The 19,957-nt window shown below is 39.5% G+C and overlaps 1 protein-coding gene across 1 annotated transcript in view; it reads left to right on the top strand.

The window, feature by feature from the left end:
• Window positions 1-19,957, top strand: part of LOC139741961 (adenylate cyclase type 5-like) — a 232,232-nt gene that overhangs the window by 168,647 nt on the left and 43,628 nt on the right. Inside the window, exon 6 of the mRNA XM_071652528.1 lies at window positions 1,488-1,615. Coding sequence (XP_071508629.1) covers window positions 1,488-1,615 — 128 coding nt within the window. The remainder of the gene's footprint in view (window positions 1-1,487; window positions 1,616-19,957) is intronic.

Here is a 19,957-nt window from a genome sequence, read left to right as displayed (position 1 = left end):
GTAATCACAAGAAAAGGCCTTCAGTGAGTGGGGTTTTTTTTAAATAGATACAATGTAATTCATAGAAGCAAAGTCTGATAAACTGTAAAAGTGGAAATTTTTGCATATTTCACATGACCAGAAACTAGCATGAAAAAAATGAAAGCATGCGAATATTTGTGCTTGCTGTGTGTACCACAATGCAATGTCTTGATTCCACAGAATTAGAAGCAAGTGAAATTCATCTCACTTGGCAGAGCGTGAAAAATTACTCGTGCAAAAATAATCGCTGTTACAGTACACCATACTTCTACCTACACTGTATCTCTCAGAATCATGACATTACCCTATCATAATTGCTATCCCGTTGTTCTGGATTAATAGAAACTCTCTTGAAAAGTCATTAGAGAAGAGGCACTTTATCCAAACAGCCCATCAGTGAGCAAAATCAAGCAAAGAATACTAACAGCTCAACCACCTGAATGTTGTTACTATAAGTGTGTATGGCATTTTTAATGAGTATGTCTATCAGGCCATTATGATCATGTGACTTGGCGTTTGTTGTATGGATATCGAACACCTTTATGTGTCTCCTCGCCCGTATTTTGATATGTCGTATGAACATACATCATAAATCCTTGTATATCAAAACAATGTTTTGAAATACTACATACAGCGTATGGATTTATACAACATACATGTATTTCCTGTCTGAATACCCTCATTTAATTGCATTTTGCATTTCTGGAATAGCAGAGATACTGTTTGAGGCCTTTCACATGAAGGATGTAGTACCAGTTGACACTTACTGGAATTTACAAAAGTTAATCACACATCAACAAATCATATACTTTCCAACATGAATCAAAAGATTATCATCTCTTTGGCAGTCACATCATAGGTTATAACATTGACTCATTTCATCTCATGTAAAATCAGGGAGCGCGACTTTTTGTCGATTTTGTGATGCACAGTCACAAATGCTCTGTCCCCTGATATTCCCAGTATAGCGTAATGTCTCTCCAATTGTGCTCTGTGCAATTGTGACTTGAATACTGATCATACTGAAGAACCACCTATTTTCTGTGTTATGACATCACCCAGACCTGCCATCACTTTTAAACTTCTTCACCTCCTTCCTTTTTTGCATTCTTCTTTTCCGTTGTCTTTTCTTCCTTTATTTCTTCTTTATTCTCAAAGTCTTGTGCTGCACTTCTTCTCTTCTGTATTTATATCTATATTTTCTTCTTCTGCTCCTCCTACTTTGATTCTTCTTCTAGTTTCCATTTCCCTTCTTTTTCTTTCTTCTCTTTTTTCATCACCTTCCTATCCTCATTCATGCAATTCTTCTTTGTTGATACTGCTCATATACAGTATGATTCTTCTTTGATCTCTTTCTCGCTGAAAGTCAATGGCTGGTTTTCAGAACACAGTGCATTTGTTTTTAACAAGACCACTATACTATTTCATGTTTCTTTGTTTGTTTGTTATTTTGTTTGTCCATGCAGGAGAACCACTGTCTAAGGATCAAGATTCTAGGGGACTGCTACTATTGCGTGTCCGGCCTGCCAGACCCTCGGCCAGACCACGGCCACTGCTGTGTGGAGATGGGCCTCGACATGATCGAAGCTATCTCGTAAGTGCCATCACTCCACTCACTTTGCAGTTCTTCTTCATTGTCTAGAGAAAAATCTAGCCCCCCCCCCCCCCCCCCAAAAAAAAAAAAAAAAAAAATATATATATATATATATATATATATAATAAATTCAATAGCAGTGCAATGATGAACAGTAGATCGGAAGAGATATCATCAAAATATTGACAACTTTGAAAAAGTTTACAAAAGTAACCACAAAAAAAGTTTTGGGAGTGGGTAAAGATAACTATATGTATGCTCTTGGGAATCATGACATAAACACCATAGTTCGTGACCTCAATGATTTTCCATGTAACTTCACATTTGTGTACTCGATAAATTACCAGAATGTTATTTTCATTGAATCTGTTTCCATCTTGGCATTTTGTCAAAGTCATTTCTGTACACCATTCATCATTACTTCTGAATAGCATGTAGCATCCAGCATGTTCGTGACACCTGTGTTTTCTTCTTCTTCTTCTTCTTCTCCTTCTTCTTCTTCTCCTCTTTCTTCGTGTGAATGTGCACATGACACAGGCTGGAAAAAAAAATTATGTTGTTCACCTGGCATATACTGTATATGCCATGATGTCATTCATCACATTTGTTTTGTGGTCATTTACCTGTTTTCTTCAAGACATTGTCTTAAACTTTCCATGCAACTTTATGTTTCACACCAATGTTTCTATGATTATTGTGTTTACCTACATGTACCTGTATCAAGTCCCCAGAATCACATTTCTGAGGTTTAGCAATGTACTAAGTGTATCTTGTCATTATGATTTTTAGTAGTCGTTATCAATGTTTCATAATGAGGTAGAAAGAAGAATTTCCTTTCATTTGAGCCCCTTGGGTGTTCATGAAAGTTTCTTATCTTTTTTTTAATGGTCGCAGGATTTTCAACTTTTCAAGCCTCATAGATATTAGATTTTATGACTGATTGTTAAATTGGCAACACGTTATTGAAGATAATAGTTCTAGTATCTCCTTAAAATTGTTTTTTTTTTCTTTCTGATTTTGTGCACACACTTCATAAATCTATTCAATTTCATCTTCCATCATGCAAGCTTTCATAAAATAATGTAAGACATGTTATGAATTGCAAAGGTGCCAATATATTGATGACAAGCTAATAATTTCCGCTGCGAAATCTCCCCAGGGAGCTTCCGCTTGACGTGTTAATGCTGAGCTGTAATAGGGTTTAAATCCACTCGGTGTGGCCTAGCTGCCAATTCCCTGCACCGACATCCCGTCGTGGAAAACACTTTTTCTGCATCTACATGTATGTGAAGGCAATCTTTGCAGTTTTGTGCTATCAGGCTTAGTGCTGTCCCACGTCGTCGTTTCTTGTAGGGGAATCCTTAGGGGTGCACCCCAGATGTTTTATACCAAGATGATTGATTTCAGCTCTTTACTTCACTTGACACACAGGAAAATTGCAGTGAATTCAACTAATGTCACAACTGATAGAGACTACCCTTATTTCATATCAGTATGAGTCTCACAATTGCTGACGGGCCTAGAGCTGTGCGTGTCAGGGGTTATCAGCAGATGTGACCCAAACTCCCAAGCAAAAAATAAAAAATAAAATGAAATGAAATAAAAATGATGGCGAAGAGGTAAATGATAGATATCTTGGTTTTTCTTCAATTAATTCTCTAATACTTGAGCTCATACATCATGGGAACCTTTCCTTTGCTATCATACTCAGCAGTCTATTTTCCTTCTTTGTATATTTCGTAAAATGAGCAAAAAACCCCAACAACATCATAACGTCAGATGAGAACGAGAAGGCTGTTATCGCAATGGGGGGGGGGGTATTGAATTGATGGTATCACATTGTACGGATCAATGTCCTGTATATTATGGTGTCAATTTTAAGTTATTTTCATTTTCAGTAAAATTAAAACCACAAGGATGCTATTCTATGCACTTTGGATTAAATAAACTTTTTTATTTAATTTATTCTACGCTCAAATCTTAGATTACGATAGTGCCCTTCTGCTTCTCAGCCAACAATAAGTTCTTGCTCGGGTACTGTACGCCAAGTGAATGATGCCAGCTCTTTTCTTCAAGAGAATTTCTTGGATACGATGTCACAATCCAGATACCTTGGATTGCTTTATTATCTGTGTATCCCCTATCAAATTTGCCAGGGCAATTGGTATGACACATAATTGCTATTTTCCATGCAGTTCTTGATGGGATGTGGCATTTTTACTGACTTGTGTATACTCCAATGTAAATCAACCCCCAAGAAGCTATAAAGCTGGTTTGTTAATATTGGCATCTGAATTTATCAGTTCCCAGCCATGTGCAATCACAAAATTCAGTTGGATGTCGACTTAAAAAACAACCCAGTTTCAAGAAAATGTTTAGAATTAGATTAAGGTGTCCTAATAAACCCTTTCTTTTTGTTTCCCACACTCATCATATATCTTTTCAGATTCCAAAGTACTGGGTTATGTCCCCTCTCGCAACTTTTTATCTGTTTTGTGTTTATATGCTGTGTGAGCCATCCACTGTTTCTACTGTATATCTCTTTATTGCAGTTGTTTTTTTTTCTTATGTGAAATACCCATTTGCCCACGAAAGTTGTTAAGATTTTTTTTGCGATGTTTGTTTATTGTTGCTGATTTTTCTGGATAGTACCGTACCTTTCTGAGCAGCAGCAAACTCTTTGATTAGCCGAGATTGGAACTTCAGTTTGATTTGTTTGATATGATTTGAATTTATTTCCTCTTTGTGTTCACAAAAGCAAAGGGACATAAACATAACTGAATTACAATGATTATCAATATACAATTACATTTTGTCTTTTTATGACATAAAAAGATAATGGAAATGTATACTTTAAAAACAATGCTTTTGCCACAAAAGGTTAAACAAAACAGTGTTAAGAACAAAAGTGGCTGGCTAAATCTGAACTTTAATTTGATTTGTTTTTTTTAACAAATACTTTTACCACGAAAGGTAATACAAACCAGTCAATTAAGAACCAAAATGGGAGGGGGAGGCTAAATTAAAAGCACAGCTTGAATTGACCTAGGCCCCCGAAAATTCAACACGTGACAATGCATATACCAAAATGGTTTGAATTAAAATACTGTATACGCCAATATTTTCGCGTTCAGATATTTTCGCGAATCACGGTATCAGTGGAATTTTCGCGTGTTGTTAAATTCGCGATTGATAGTAGGGTCTACTGCCAAGCCCGAGAAACACGTTCAAACACTTGCCAACGTACTCGTAACGTTTATCTACATCAGTACATCCGACCACCTATCTGTTATCGTATGCTATTATATCCCTATAATTGCCCTAACATCGAACAAAAACTTTTACACTGAAAGCCTACCTTACACCGCCCGTGTCCCCCAGGCCGCGCGCACGTACGCACGTAACCCGCCACCCGCCATGACTCTTCCTCTTTCCCGTTCGCCCTCCAACACGTTCGGACGTATATCTGAGATCGCTAGTGAAAATCCGACCACATCGGCGGAATCCTCCAACAATCAGGCAAAATCCTTCCTTATTTTTACTCCTTGATTGTTGTTTCACATTAGCAGATCATTTTGTCATTATTTCTTACCGAGAAAGGGTAAACACTTGCCAACGTACTCGTAACGTTTTTCCATTTGCATTGTGACTCCCAAACATGAAAATAGGAAAGACACAGTAGAAGATTTATAAAATGAAACAATTACGGCATTCACAAGTACTCAGTACCTACCAAATGTTGCAACAAATAGACAACAAAGTTTCAGAGCTGCGCAAGCGCTAGCGAAAGTTTTACATGCATCCTATATACACGGCCCTGTCGCTGTACACAAGTGTCGCACTAGCTACACTGCTGCGCATGGCGTCTGCACGGCCCTGCGCACACGGCGTCTGGTCGGGCTACATGCATCCCTAGGCCTCACCCGTGTACCCAACCACGTCGAGCCGGTGTTCGTTCGCGTAGGGTAACATAGCACGGAGATTTTAATGCACATTTAGCATAGTACTGCACTTCCACAATCGGTTGCACCGTAGCATACGTACTACTATAGTATGTGTACGTACTGGCCGATGTAACAGCCGCGTTCTGGTCGGGCCAGCGTTGGATGCATTTTGTCATCAATTTGCACATAAGGTATGACGGGGTAATATTTTCGCGTGTCTTTAATTTCGCGATCAGCCCGAAGCTCGCGAAATTCGCGAAAATAAAACCCTCGCAAAAATAACGGCGTATACAGTAACTGAAGCTGAAGCTTTGTTGCGCAAAAGCTTAACTTTAATTTGATTGTTTGTTGTTGTTTTAACAAATACTTTTACCGCAAGAGGTAGTACAAACCAGTGCCAATTAAGAACCAAAGTGGGAGGGGGAGGCTAGATTAAAAGCACAGCTTGAATTACCTTGGCCCCTGAAAATTCAACACGTAACAATGCATATACCAAAATGGTTTGAATTAAAATAACTGAAGCTGAAGCTTTGTTGTGCGGAACCTTCTTATGCTTCTTATGCTGAAGCTTTCCTATGCAGGAATACCTGAATTACAGTGTACCTTGTAGCTATTTGCTTTTGCACAAGATATATATACAAAACAAAACAGAAAACATTTGTACAAGATATACAAAAAAAAAGAAGAATTAGCTGAGCATTGTCAGACAAACCCAGTAGAGGAGATCTAAACCACAGAAAATGACAGTTATAATAGCAAGCAGGGTACACACACCACCAACCACTTTTTATTGCACCAGCTAATAACTTATTGCCATCAGTAGGGTTATAGGATTGTTGTTGTTGTTGTTTTTTATCATTATTGTTGTTGTTGCTGCTGTCATTGAGGTTGAGATTGTTACTGAGGTTGTTGTTGTTGTTGTTGTTGTTGTTGTTGTTGTTGTTGTTGTTGTTGTTGTTGTTGTTGTTGTTGTTGTTGTTGTTGTTGTTCAGGCTTTCTTTAGATCACATCTTCTTCCCCCCCCCCCCCCCCCCTTTTGACCACACCAAAGGGTACATTTTCACCCCTGCAACCGACAACTTGCAAAAAATGCACGCCCTGTTGCCTCTTAAGCACAGCGTCTCGGGTTCGAAAGTGGGTCAAGCTGTATGTTTACAAATGAGTTGATATTTGTGCATCGGTTTTGAAGCTACACGTGTATATGAATTTTGGGAAACAGTTGAAGTGATTTAAAGGGCAGAAATTGTCCCTTGCACTTTCCTCAACATCCAACATAACCAGTAGTTCATCTGCAATTTTATATCTCTTAACAGTGGTGAAATTGCACTTTGTTTTAATAGATAAAAAATTGATATTGATGAAGCCATACACACAGAACATTGAAAGTTGTCATGAAATTGTAAATACAGAAAAAGAAATCAAGGAATTATTGAATTTTATGTTTTTCACAAATTTGAGACTTTAGTAGACCAGGTGACTTTAGTAGACCAGGTGATGAACATTCAGTTTGATTGAACACAGGAATATTACTCTTTTTGTTCTTGATTTAGCAACCATATTTTATCCCCCCCCCCCCCTCACAAAGTCACCATTTACTGAATTGTTTTAAATTCCATATAATTTAGGATGAAGGATAGGACTTCTTCATCTTGAATTTGAATTGATACAGGAAATAAAGGGAACATTTGTTTGTGAGGAAATGGGGATCTCGTTCTAGAGGTCATAACATTACCACCTTGATGTACAATTGTAGGACCTACTTGCTGTGGACCAATATTGCTGTTTTGGGAAAACATTTAAATGTCAAAATTTTGGTGCCACTTGCATTTTTTTTTTCTTCAAGGTTGTAGTTAAACTTTAGTAAACCTGCAATTATTCTGCATTTTTTCATTTTACACCATTTATCAATGTCAACTTTAGCATGGAGTGCAGTGTACAATGTAGTTCTTCACTCAAAAGTATATGTACAGGAATGCCTGAATTCAGGCCCTTGTATCAAAGTTCCTACCCTTTTGTGCACCAAGTAGCTTCATGGAGATGTATTTCAGGCCCTTTCTCTCATTATACCCCCGCCAAACGAAGTTTGAAGGGGGTATATAGGAATCAGCGGACGGTCGGGCGGTCGGGCGGTCGGGTGGTCGGGCGGTCGGGCGGTCGGGCGTTCGGGCGGTCGGTCCGTTGCAAATCTTGCGTCGCGAACTACTTCCTCAGTTTTCAACCGATTCCCATAAAACTTGGCACAGATGTGTGCCTTGGGTTGTAGATGTGCAAGACGTATTTTTTGACAGTACCCAAAAGTACGTTGCCATGGTAACGGCATATTATGGGCAAAAATGGGTACAAATCTTGCGTCGCGAACTCCTCCCACAGTTTTTGATCAATTTTTATGAAATTAGGTACAGATGTTCATCTGAATATGTTAATGTGCAAGACACATATTTCCGCAGTGGCAAAAAGTGCGTTGCCATGGTAACGGCATGTTATTGGTAAAATATAGGGCAAAATGCTTCATGGCAAAACTGCTTCACCAGTGTTCTTCCAATTCTCATGGAATTCATATTGAATGTTTGTCTTAGGATATAGGTCAGCATGACACATTTCTTGACAGTGACAAAAAGTATGTTGCCATGGTAACAGCTCACATATTATGAGCCAAAATGATGGAAATTTTGTGTTGCAAACTACTTCCTCAGTTTTTGCCCAATTTCCATGAAACTTGGTACAGATGTGTGCCTTTGGTTGTAGATGTGTAAGACGCATTTTTTGACAGTACCCGAAAGTACGTTGCCATGGTAACGGCATATTAATGGCAGAAGATCAAGGAAAGATCTTGCGGATTTAACTACTTCCTCAGTTTTTTGACCAAAGCTTATGAAATGTGGCACACACCTTGATCTTGGTGGGAAGATGTGGAAGACATATTTTTCGGACGTGTCGGAAGCTGCGTTGCCATGGTAACGGCATATAAATGGCAGAAGATCAAGGAAAGATCTTGCGGATTGAACTTCTTCCTCTGTATTCGACTGAAGCTCATGAAATGTGGCACATTTGGGAAGATGTGCAAGACATACTTTTTGGACGTGTCGGAAGCTGCGTTGCCATGGTAACGGCATATTAATGGCGGAAGATCAAGGAAAGATCTTGTGGATTGAACTACTTCCTCAGTTTTTGACAAAAGCTTATGAAATGTGGCACACACAATAGTCTTGGTGGGAAGATGTGCAAGACATATTTTTCGGACGTGTCGGAAGCTGCGTTGCCATGGTAATGGCATTTAAATGGCAGGAGATCAAGGAAAGATCATTCCTTGGGTAAGACTGTCGTCACGGGGCGGGGGTATTAATCACCTTAAGTGATATTTCTAGTTCTAACTGCATCCATGTAATCATGTATTAGATGGTACAGTCGACTTCCATTATGATAAAGGTCACAGGACCAGCAGTTTTCTTTCATTATACTAACCCGTTGAAGACGGTTTGATTTTGCTACAACACGCATTTCCCATAGACGCTTGCCCGAGTATACTCGGGACTCGTCCTCAATGGGTTAAAACTTTGTTATAACCCAACAAATAACATATATATAATCGATGCAAAGATATATAGCTGATGATTGGGGGTGAATTTTTACCTTGTTACGGAGTACCTTTTAACCATGTTCGTTAAAACGGGAGTGCACTGTACTGATGCAGTGCATGAATTTTCCTCAAAATTTTGGAGAGCTCTAAAATAGCGATTTCGCTCTTTGGGTTTAGCCACTGAGGAGGAAAGCCTGAAGAAATGTGTGCAAAGTGGATATTTGGATTTTCAGAATCAAGTACTGTAAAACGAGGAATGTTCGCGTGCATTCTTATTACGGGAATTTTACGAGAGCCAAAATTTGTGAAATTAAAATGCAAGTAAAAGTTCTAGTGCACACTGTACACATTGAATGTTAGAGGCAACTCACGAAAATTTCATGCCGCGAAAAAGGCCATCGGCTCCAATTCGCGAAAATTTCATGCCGCGAAAATATCACGTTTTACAGTATAGCATGAGTTAAAGAAGGGCAGTGTACATGTGTAGTTTGGACAATGTTCATGTCTAATATAATATGGTCACAAGTGTAATGTATGCCAGAGTGTGTTCTACCCTGATTGGTCCCTCAAGAGCCACATAGTAAGCTCCTCCATGTTGGAACCTTCCCATGATGCTTTGCAACTCAACGCCACACGACTATCTTGAGGAGCTCTTGTTCCCAAATTCTGCTTATAGGACAGGAATGTGATAGTCTCAAAAAGTGGCCATTATGGTGCTTTTGCATGGGGGGGGGGGGGGGGGGGGGAGGGTGGGAGGGGGAGTAGGGAAGGGGGAGTTGGGGAGGAGAAGGGGGAGGGGTTGACATAGGGCAGGAAAGTTGGATGCTAGCTGCAGGGTGCTAAAATCGGGACGTACACACTGTTGACACAACTGTTGCTCCTTCCGGAGAAACCTTGACAGTTGAGACACGAAAGACATTACTGGTACAAAGCTTTCCATGTACCTGGTGGCACGGGGAAAAGCTAAGCCTTAAATGGCATTTTTAGATCGTTTGCTTTCTCTTGCGAAAATTGGATTAGTGTTTCAGCTGCATGTGAGGAGGGCAAGGTAAACTGTACAAAGTAGCATTTGCCCCAACATGGTAGAAGATCTCAAACTTAAGCGCAACTATTGCAGCATAGACCTAAACAGCTTTATTATAATGTGTACAATGTACATGTATGTTAAATGTTCACTTGTATTAACCCGACTTTTATAAACCTCCACCAAAAAGAAGGGGGGGGGGTTAATTTTGTTGTGTTTGTCATAGAGAAAGATGAAGATTATGAGTGAGTTTTATCAATTTCATTTGACCACAAAGAAATCAAGTTAACACTTATGTGCAGACATCAAGACATTAATGATTTTAAATCTGCTGAGAGTCCTTCAGAAAGCAGAAAAATGTGAGGTTTTGGAAATTTATAGTAGTATTTGTGTTTTCAACAAAGAAAGAGAGAATCGTTCAAAATTGCTGTACATAATTATCTCATTACGCTAGTTTGGAGTTACACTCTGCATATTAGCAGATACAGTCAAACCTGTCTATAGCGGCCACCTAAGGGATACGGAAAAAGTGGCCGTTATAGACAGGTGGCCGCTATAGGCAGGTAATCCAACTTTGTGTGCATTGCCTACATGTACATGTATCATCGTTGTATATACATGTACATTTATGTGTGTACATATGCACACGTGTGTATCATGCATAGAACAATGCCGGTGTTTATGAAATTGTTGCACAGTACACTAGATGCAGCATGTGCACAGTCATGAATTAGTGCATTATTGTGACTGAATAAGTGATGAATGCAACGGTGGCGATCACTGAATGTTGCCCAGAAATGACTGGCACGGCTAAAAAGCAGAAAAACACCCTGAATTATCAGCTCGGCTACGGCTCCATCGGGTTTTTGGCCGCTATAGACAGGTTAAAATCTACCGCGGGAAACAAAATTTGTGGCCGCTGACCGCGTTAGACAGGTGGCCGCTATACACAGGGTCTTTAACATGGCTTTTCTCTCGGGGGGATTTTTCAGTGGCCGCTATAGACAGGTGGCCGCTATAGAGAGGTGGCCGCTATGGCAGGTTTGACTGTATTTAAGTCCGCATCTGAGAAAACAACATAATGAAAGAGTTGTGAGGAGTAATGTCACATACAGCACGTGAACTGTTTCGCTACACTGCAGTGAAAAAAACAAAACAAAACAAAACAAAACAATATCAGCCTGTTGAAGACCAGCCCTGAGTATAATCGGGCAGGTGTCTATAGAAATGCATGTTGTAGCAAAATCAGCCTGTCCTCAATGGTTAACGAAACATTCAAGGGAGCTTGTTAATATCAGAATAAGTTAATAGTAGTAGTACATGTAGTAGTAGTAGTAGTAGTAGTAGTAGTAGTAGTAGTAGTAGTAGCAGTAGTTATGATGATAATGATAATGATAATGATAATGATTAAATGATTATAATAATAATGCCTTATTTACCCCGGTTAGCCTCTTCAGCGTTGCCACTGCTCTACCAGAGGGCCCTGCCATTATTATTACCCAAGCGTTGCGAGGTACCCATTTATACGCCTGGGATGAAGTTGGATTATGAAAGTGGGTGATATACAGTACCATCACGCAGATTCAAATTCAGCACCACCTTCGAAATAGGGTAAAAACATATTTTTAAAAACCACTGGGTTGACAGTAAAACAAGGTTAGGCCCAAAATCTGACTGTGGCAACACCACTGTGTGTACAAACAATGGTAGTGAGATGTTTGACCCATTTCTTTCTAGAATCTTCAGTTCCCATAAACTTAATGCATGACTTTTTCAACAGAATGAAAGGAAAACTTGGTTTCCATATGACTCCAGAAACTGCCAAATTTCCCTCTAGAATGGAGACATATGCAAAAGAAATGTGTGAAATGATGCCGTGATAACACATTTCTGTTGGGTAGTAACAAAAATGCTAAATATTACCAAACACTATCCTGAAAGTATTGCACTTTCTGAGAATTCGCGATCATGGTTGCTACGTGATGTTCACAAAATTAATCCATTACATAATATTCAATGACAATATATCAGGCCATAGCAGTATCCATTGCGCAAGAGTGAGTTGCATAGCTGCAGCTTGTTGGCTGCATGTGATTCAATTCTAATACTAGGGCACATTTTGATCATCACTTACCAGTAACATTCAACCTACCCACTACTGAACAGAGAGGGCGCTTCAGGAATAAAAGTCGGGTACACCGACTTTTTTTATTTCACACTTTTAATTTCAGAGTACTGCAATATAACTCATTATCCTGGCAAATCCTGTCAGCTAGAGAAGTTTCTTGGTAGACTATTTTGTTATGTAGCAAGCAAATATTCCAAATGATGGAAGATGAGTTTTGAGCCCATCTTACAACCATGTTTTAACTTTAATATACGCAAGGGGTTAATGGAGGAATATGAGTACAGGTGTCCCTCATACTGCATTAGACTCCCTATGTAAGATGACCTGCAGTGCATTAAGCCTCTTATGTAGGGAAAAACAACATCTCTCATAGAATGTCTGCCTCCTAACCACTCTCGTAATGCCATGTTTTGGCTCTCTTTGGGGTAGGATTTCGTTTGAAATTTTGCAAAAAGCGGAAAAACTAGCTGAAGAGCATGACTCTTAAAGTCAGAGGTTCACCCGTAATCTGATTGTCTTACGCTCGTCCCCTTTTAAGTGGGCAGTAAACTGACGGGATTACTCCGTCTCATAATGGTACAGGCGTGATCTGAATAAAAAACATACCGACGTCCTTGCTTTCCCACGGAGGTGCGCTCACTTTGGTGGTGAAAAATTGACGGACAATGCTCCGACTGGCTCTTGAAATTTGAGACCGGAATATTCATAGTGACCTCATTCTTTTTTTGGGGGGAGGGAAAGATGAAAATCCCAGATCGGACTTTTGCCATTGTGAGATATAGCTGCGGCCGTGTAAGCTGAGGCGCACGGTCATTAAAGTGTCATGTGTGGATGATCGAGGGCATTTGGTCATATGGCTGTGGGTGTCCCAGCGGAGTCAGCCCACTTATAGTTCATTATGTAAAGCATGGACAGATTTCATCCATTATCACCAAATTACATATCCTCAGGTTTTGTTCTGTTGAATACCGCACTTTGAATGGTGGTATATATGGCATTCTTAAATAATGCAGTACTGGTTGTTTGACTCATTTCTCTTCTTGCAAGGAAAACTGAGACTTCCATTCTTGTTTTGTGAACTCTAGTTATCAGTGAGCAGCATGTAGTACTGTATAAACTGTTAATTTTACGAACAGATATTTTCGCAAATGGGGAGGTAACAGACATTTTCACAAGATGTTGTTTTTGCAGTTTGACACTGAGGCCTGTCATACACGTAGGTGCACTAGTAGCCTAGCCTGTGGCGACATTTTCATGTGTTGTTAAATTCACAGTCCAGCAGTGATCCATTAAATTTGCAAGAAAATAAAAATAAATGAATACAAAAATAATAGGTTACACAGTAGCCAGGTTTTTCCAAATGTTAATCGCATGGATAGGTCTATGCAATATGTTGGAAGAAAACACACTGAACAGTGTGTATTATCCCAATGTAATTAGTCACCATATGATGCTAATAGAAGATTGGATGTTGAGTTGTTGGGATTTTGTTTCTTTGTTTGTTTGTTTGTTTGTTTGTTTGTTTGTTTGTTTGCTACCTTGTTTTTTGTTTGTTTTACTGAAGGATAACAGTGTCAATATCCTTAAAGAAAGAAACAAGCTGAAGTTCCATACTGAAACTATTTCCTGCTCAAATCTTAAGTCCTAGAATGTAAACTTGGAGCTAATAGGTTTTATGAAAGATATTGCCCTACAGCCTGTCGCATATAATTTCTTACCTGAGAAAATGCAGGTTGATTTTCAACCTCTGTTAACTTCAGTGACAGCATCATACTAACACAAGTTTTCAGTTCTTACCAGGGTTTTTCTCAGGTTAAACATTTTATGCAACAGGCCCCTGGTGTATGGAATTGACCCACATTGCAGAAGTGTATAATCCCGTGCATGCTTTATTGCATGCATCTAAACTTTAAAGCCGATTTTCTCTGAACTATTCGATCTATAGGAAACCTTTTTTTTTCCTTTTTTCCCCTTTTTTCCCCCACATTTTGACAAATCATATGAAAAGCCTACAGACCTGAGAATTAAGAATATCCAGATTTGAAGAATTAATGTTGAACAACTTGCTTATAAGTTTGTATGATATCTGACGGCTCTTTGGGAATTAGTCTTAAGGCCCTTAGCGGTTACTTACGAGTGAAAATTGTCAGGTAATCTTGCAATACATATATTCACATCTACTGTAGACGTGGAGTAAGAAGTCTCATAGAAAAACTGGATCATCAACTCACTTGACATATTATTTGGTATAGCAGACTATGCACTTGCTCATCTCTTCATATTCCCATGTCTCCATGTTAACTCTCTATGTGCCACACGAGCACGCCTGACTCATTCGACGGCGTGCCAACCTCGCATATTCTGCTAAAATGCGCAGACCCGCCCTAAATGATCGATAAATCGCCAAATGCCACAGTACAATGAAAGCCGTTTCTTGCAATTTTGTTCCTCTCACATAGAGCTTGTATTTTATGCGGTGATTGACTAGCAAGCAGTGTTCCCTACTGAATTTGTGTGTATATTCTAAGTTTCTGTCACTATTTTATGTGCAAAAGTCATGCCTGTTTACATTAATGTAGTTCTTGGTCATTTGAAAGAAAAGCAAAAACAGATTGTCTTACAATTTACATCAAAGCAAAACTTGGCATTTTCTCTACAATTCTGCTCACTACAGGCCCAGCTGAACAGAAATCCAAAAAAAGTTACATAATGGATTATTTTGTAAATAGAATGTTTTCCCAAAGCATGGTGTCTCAGAATAATGTGGCACACAGGGGGTTTATACCATGGCACATAAAGAGTTAATAGCAGCAAGGGAAAGCGGAGCCCAGGGGGGTGTTTCATCAACGTTTGTCAGCGCTGACAACTGTCAGCGCTGACAATTTCAGCAAAATCCTTGGTTTTGATTGGCTAAGATGCTCTGGTCACTGACTGTTACTATGGTGATTCAAGTTGTCAGCGCTGACAAACATTGATGAAACACCCCCCAGGATTTGCAACTATTGGGGGTGTTTGCTTGCTTGGTTATGACTGAAATGTGAAAATAGTGATGTAGATTAACACGGTATGGTAAAACACCACAATTAATCTTTTTGGAGAACCCCCTTCATGGCAGAACTTTGGCACTAGCCATTGAGCTAGAATAGACAAATGTCATCAGACCCTGATTTAGGAAACAATACACACGTGCTGTATGAGGCTAGAAAGCATTGAAAAGCAGCCACAAAATAGATTTTATTCCCCCAGTGCCGACTTCCTGATCATAAGCTGACATCTTTTTTTGGGGGGAATCGATACCGGCACAGACTAGCTGTCTGAGAGATGTTGTCTGGCCAGTTTGTTGGCCTGGTTTCAACCTTCCGCCCTGTTCGCAGGTTTTGTTTTTGTGGATTGAGGCTTAAACGTAGCCGTAATCTGAGCAGCAAGAACTGCACAGGTATTTACTCTCCATCAATAACTTGCCACAGACTTCCTCTCCTCGGACAGTTGATGAATTAATTAACCTTTAACACATCCAGTCCCACTGCGAATTTTGCCACAGAAACCCTCACTTTGTCTTTAGATGCGCAACTCTGTAAAAACTTTTACTCTGCAAGTGTATGTCTGATGTTGGAGAAAGATTAGATGAATATGGTTGAGTTCATATGACTTCTGTGCAGATCAGATATTTTCATTAATGTCCCCACCTATCAAGGGATGTGAATCTTATGTAATGTGTTGCCCATTTAAGGATCAGATTCTGAATGTCAAAATACTGTATATTTGACAGAGGCAATTGAATAACACCTGTAGATTCAGCCGTAGTTTGTTACCAATTCCCATAGGAGGAAATCTATGTAAATTTCCATAAATATATAATAAATATTAAGAATAGTGACTTGTATAGCGCACAGGTCCACCTTGTGGTGCTCATATGTGCAAAACAGCCTATTCATGCATATGAAATTGTGGTTTTGTGATATTATTATTTGTGGCACATTTTACATAATGTAGAGTCTCCAGTGATGAACTATTTCATTTTAAGAAGAGTTCATTTCATAAGGCACGAGCCTTTAAACCCAATTTTCCCTTGTAACATATTACTTTTTGACAAGAAAGATAATTTTGTAAACTTTTTACAGCATCAATACCCTTCTTCCTCCCATCTGGAAAATAATTGTGAAATTGTAGAGTTCAGTCGAAGAAGACAATTCCAGGTCAACGACTGAAAGAGCTAAGGTCTAGAAGGTGTTCTGTCGAAGGATGAAGATTTTCCTTGCTCACTCTTTGATCCACCAAAAGTATGTTACTTGAGAATATTTTTTAGGCTAACACTGAGTCCAAAAAAAATATAAAGCAAAGAAAAGAGGAGTGCTCTGAGTATTTTAGTACAGTAGGAACCACCCTAAGAGCTTGAGAGTAAGTTTGATGTAATTCACCATCCATTGCTCAGACAGCATTTCAGCAAACGAGACTGTATCGAATGATGGAGCGCTCGTTAGATGCGAATCAGGCCAACCGGACATCCACTCGCCCGCTGAATAGGTGCGGCTTGGCTCACGTGGGGGCGTAATGACCCGCCGATTCAATCAAATCAGGATCTATCAGCGGCCCGATTGTGATACCCCAACGGATTTTCTCCCGTCTTTAACCGCTTCAGAAGGGGAGTCGTCGGGGGTCACGGATAGCGTCCAACAGAGTACCGACATTGTGTGTGTGGAGGGGAGCGATGTAAAAGCGATCACGTTTGTGGCTAAGTGGATTGCTGTCAGGTGATAGAAGGGGTTGATGGCGTAAGTCTAGCTTGAAGAGGGGATGATGTTCAATTCCCTCCATTGATTCCACACTCAGGTAGAATTCTAGGGCTCTCTGGGCAGCCAAAGCCTCACCAGGTATGCTCAGTGCATGCTTGTAGGAGTCATTAACCTATGCAGGAATTCTGCCAAGGAAATATTTATGACCAGATTGTCAAGTGAAAAACCCCTGCAGTCCTGAATCCAGGAGGATTAGAGACAGGATACACCTGTTGAATAGATAAATGGAAATTCTCACTGCATCTTGGGTGGAATGTCAAGAATTCTTTGGCACTGAATGAATCAGTGTATTTACACATATTCAGGTGTGTTTTTCTGCATACAGTACATTTGTGGCCATCATTCTTCCTAACAAATAAGAAAGCTTTTCCTTGGGCCAGGCACACCAAATGAAGTAGCAGCAACACTATAAAAATTCACTCCCTTTAATGGCTGGGCATACTGTGAAAGAAGGAATGTGCGTGGCATTTTAATTTCGCTTATTTTGCAAGAGCCAGAATTCGCGAAATTAAAATGCATGTGAAAATTCTTGTCTACATTATACGCATTGAATGTTACAGGCAACTCCCAAAAATTTCATGCCGCGAAGAAGGCCGTCGGCTCTAATTCGTGATAATTTTATGTTGCAAAAATATTGTGTTTTACAGTATCACAATGGCTGCACACGTCAAAGTATCTTGGTACATGTATAAGACTTTTAACCCATTGAGGACGGACTGATTTTGCTACAACACGCATTTCCCATAGACACCTGCCCGAGTGTACTCGGGACTCGTCCTCAACGGATTAATATCGCTGTTCCACACCACTCATATTAAAGAGTACACACTGCATTGAATTTACTCCTCTCATCAGCAAGGCACACAAACTCCTGATTATTCAACTTCAGTGATCAAAAGAAGACTCAAGTCTGAAAGGCTTGCCAGTCCAGACATGCTACCTGTCAGCAAGACGAAAGCTGCCTCCATTGCCCTTGCTAGTGAAGTGATACCAGTTATAAAGCTTGCCTTATGTGAGGAAAATCATCCCAAATTTGTACCTTAATTTTCTGTGGATCCCCACCTGTAGATGAATGAGAAAGCTTTCTTTATCTTTCAATATCTTTTTCCATACATGACGTCATGAACTGCAGAAGGCTTCCTATCCAAAGATGGCTGCATCGAAACTGTAAAAATGCATAACTTTTGAACATACTTTCAGTTTTCGTCAAACTTTCACTGATGTGCTCTACTAATACTGCTGCATTCACTCTGTGCATTTACATGTATATTTATTTTCCTGTAACACTTCACACAGAAACTTCATGTGTGTATGATGTACACAGTATCTTGGACATGATGTTAACGAGATCATATAGTTTTGGTTGAGACCTTACTTCTCTTTTCTAACATTTTGAGGTGAAATAATGAAAAACTTTTTATGAAATATGAAAGAGCATATAATTCCAAGAGGAATTTCATGTTTATTTGATGAAAATTGGTCTTGAAATGGCTGAGATATCCAAAACAGAGCAATCGTAATAAAAGGTGGGGCCTACATGTACCTTTTATTACATTCGCTTTCTTTCACTTTGTTTTAGGATGTCCAAGGAATTCCAAATAAACTTTTAATTCCTTTTAGAATGGCATGCTCTGTACTATTTTATAAGTGGTTTCTTGGTATCTCGCAAAAAGTTACAAGCCCAATCCTCAACTCCACCAATACTATACTATCCCTTTAAACAAAATGTATGCAGTCATTGATTCCAGGAACAGTGTGGTATCCCAATTAGATACTCAAAGCGATGTACATGTGGTAGATGGATATCGGTAAGCCACATATCGATTAGACAGGAAGTACAGTATACTCCCATTCATAGATTCTGAAGAGAACTTGCACTTTTCATAATATTGCCATGATTTCACAAATACATGAGTATGGCTATGGACACAGAGGGGTCAGTAATAGAACCAGAGCAGTTGTTGTTTTTCTTTTGTTTCTAATTCATATTTGTGAAATCATGAATATTACATTAAAGTGTTGGAATGGTTATTAACCTTCCATGTATGTTTGTACTAAAATGTAATTTTCAGGCTCTTTTAAACATGTCCGCATAAACCACTCATGTCTGTGATATTCTCGGTGCATTTCGTGCAGACGAGGGAGTGAACATCGCCCCCTGAATTCGTGAAGGAATATTCAGAGAGAAGTCTCGCCAGAGCATTCGATAACATCTCGAGACGTCCGGTTAAAATGGGTGACAAGAGGCAATCATACACTCTCTCACCTCTACACGAGGTGCTTCTCTCGGCAAGCAGGGTGACATGAGTGGGGGACATTGAGGTCACCCTGACGACAAGAATGTGGCCACCAGTAATGTTTCCTCTCGCCTCAGAACTTGCCATTAAGTTACACCTCCCCCCCCCCCCCCCCCCATCTCTCCATCTATTGGGGTATAATTTCTCAATCTCACAGTTTATTTCACCAGGGTAAAAGCACTTCTACTGCACAATAATGTGTGTTATCAAATAGACAGCACACCGCTGTCAGATGGTGTGGACTCTCGCCTCCTAGCAAGAAACTCGGTCTCAAGTTCCATCAGTTCTTCGGTCTCTCTCGGTCTGTAGGAGACAATTTGATATCCTGCATGTCGTATCTCCTTCTTCACTCATCCCTTCTGCCTTGAGCTACTTTCTCACTCCTATTCAAGTTTCAGTAAAAGTTAGACATACAATCGTACACTTTTGGAATTGTTTCAGTTTTGCATAGTTGTTAAGTATGGTTGAGTCCTTGGACATTAAGTATTCATATCTCTTACCATTTTCCACAAAAATTAAAGCTAGAATTTACATTTCTGTAATCCATTCATGTTTTTTAAAAATTGACCTGATAGTTGA

The sequence above is a fragment of the Diadema antillarum genome, unplaced genomic scaffold, assembly GCF_040938485.1.
Source record: "Diadema antillarum isolate AM-2024a unplaced genomic scaffold, OU_Dant_1.0 seq00000966_RagTag, whole genome shotgun sequence".
Taxonomy (NCBI): Eukaryota; Metazoa; Echinodermata; class Echinoidea; order Diadematoida; family Diadematidae; genus Diadema; species Diadema antillarum.
The sequence above is the reverse complement of the archived record's forward strand: the minus strand, read 5'-3'. Positions and strand labels throughout refer to the sequence as shown.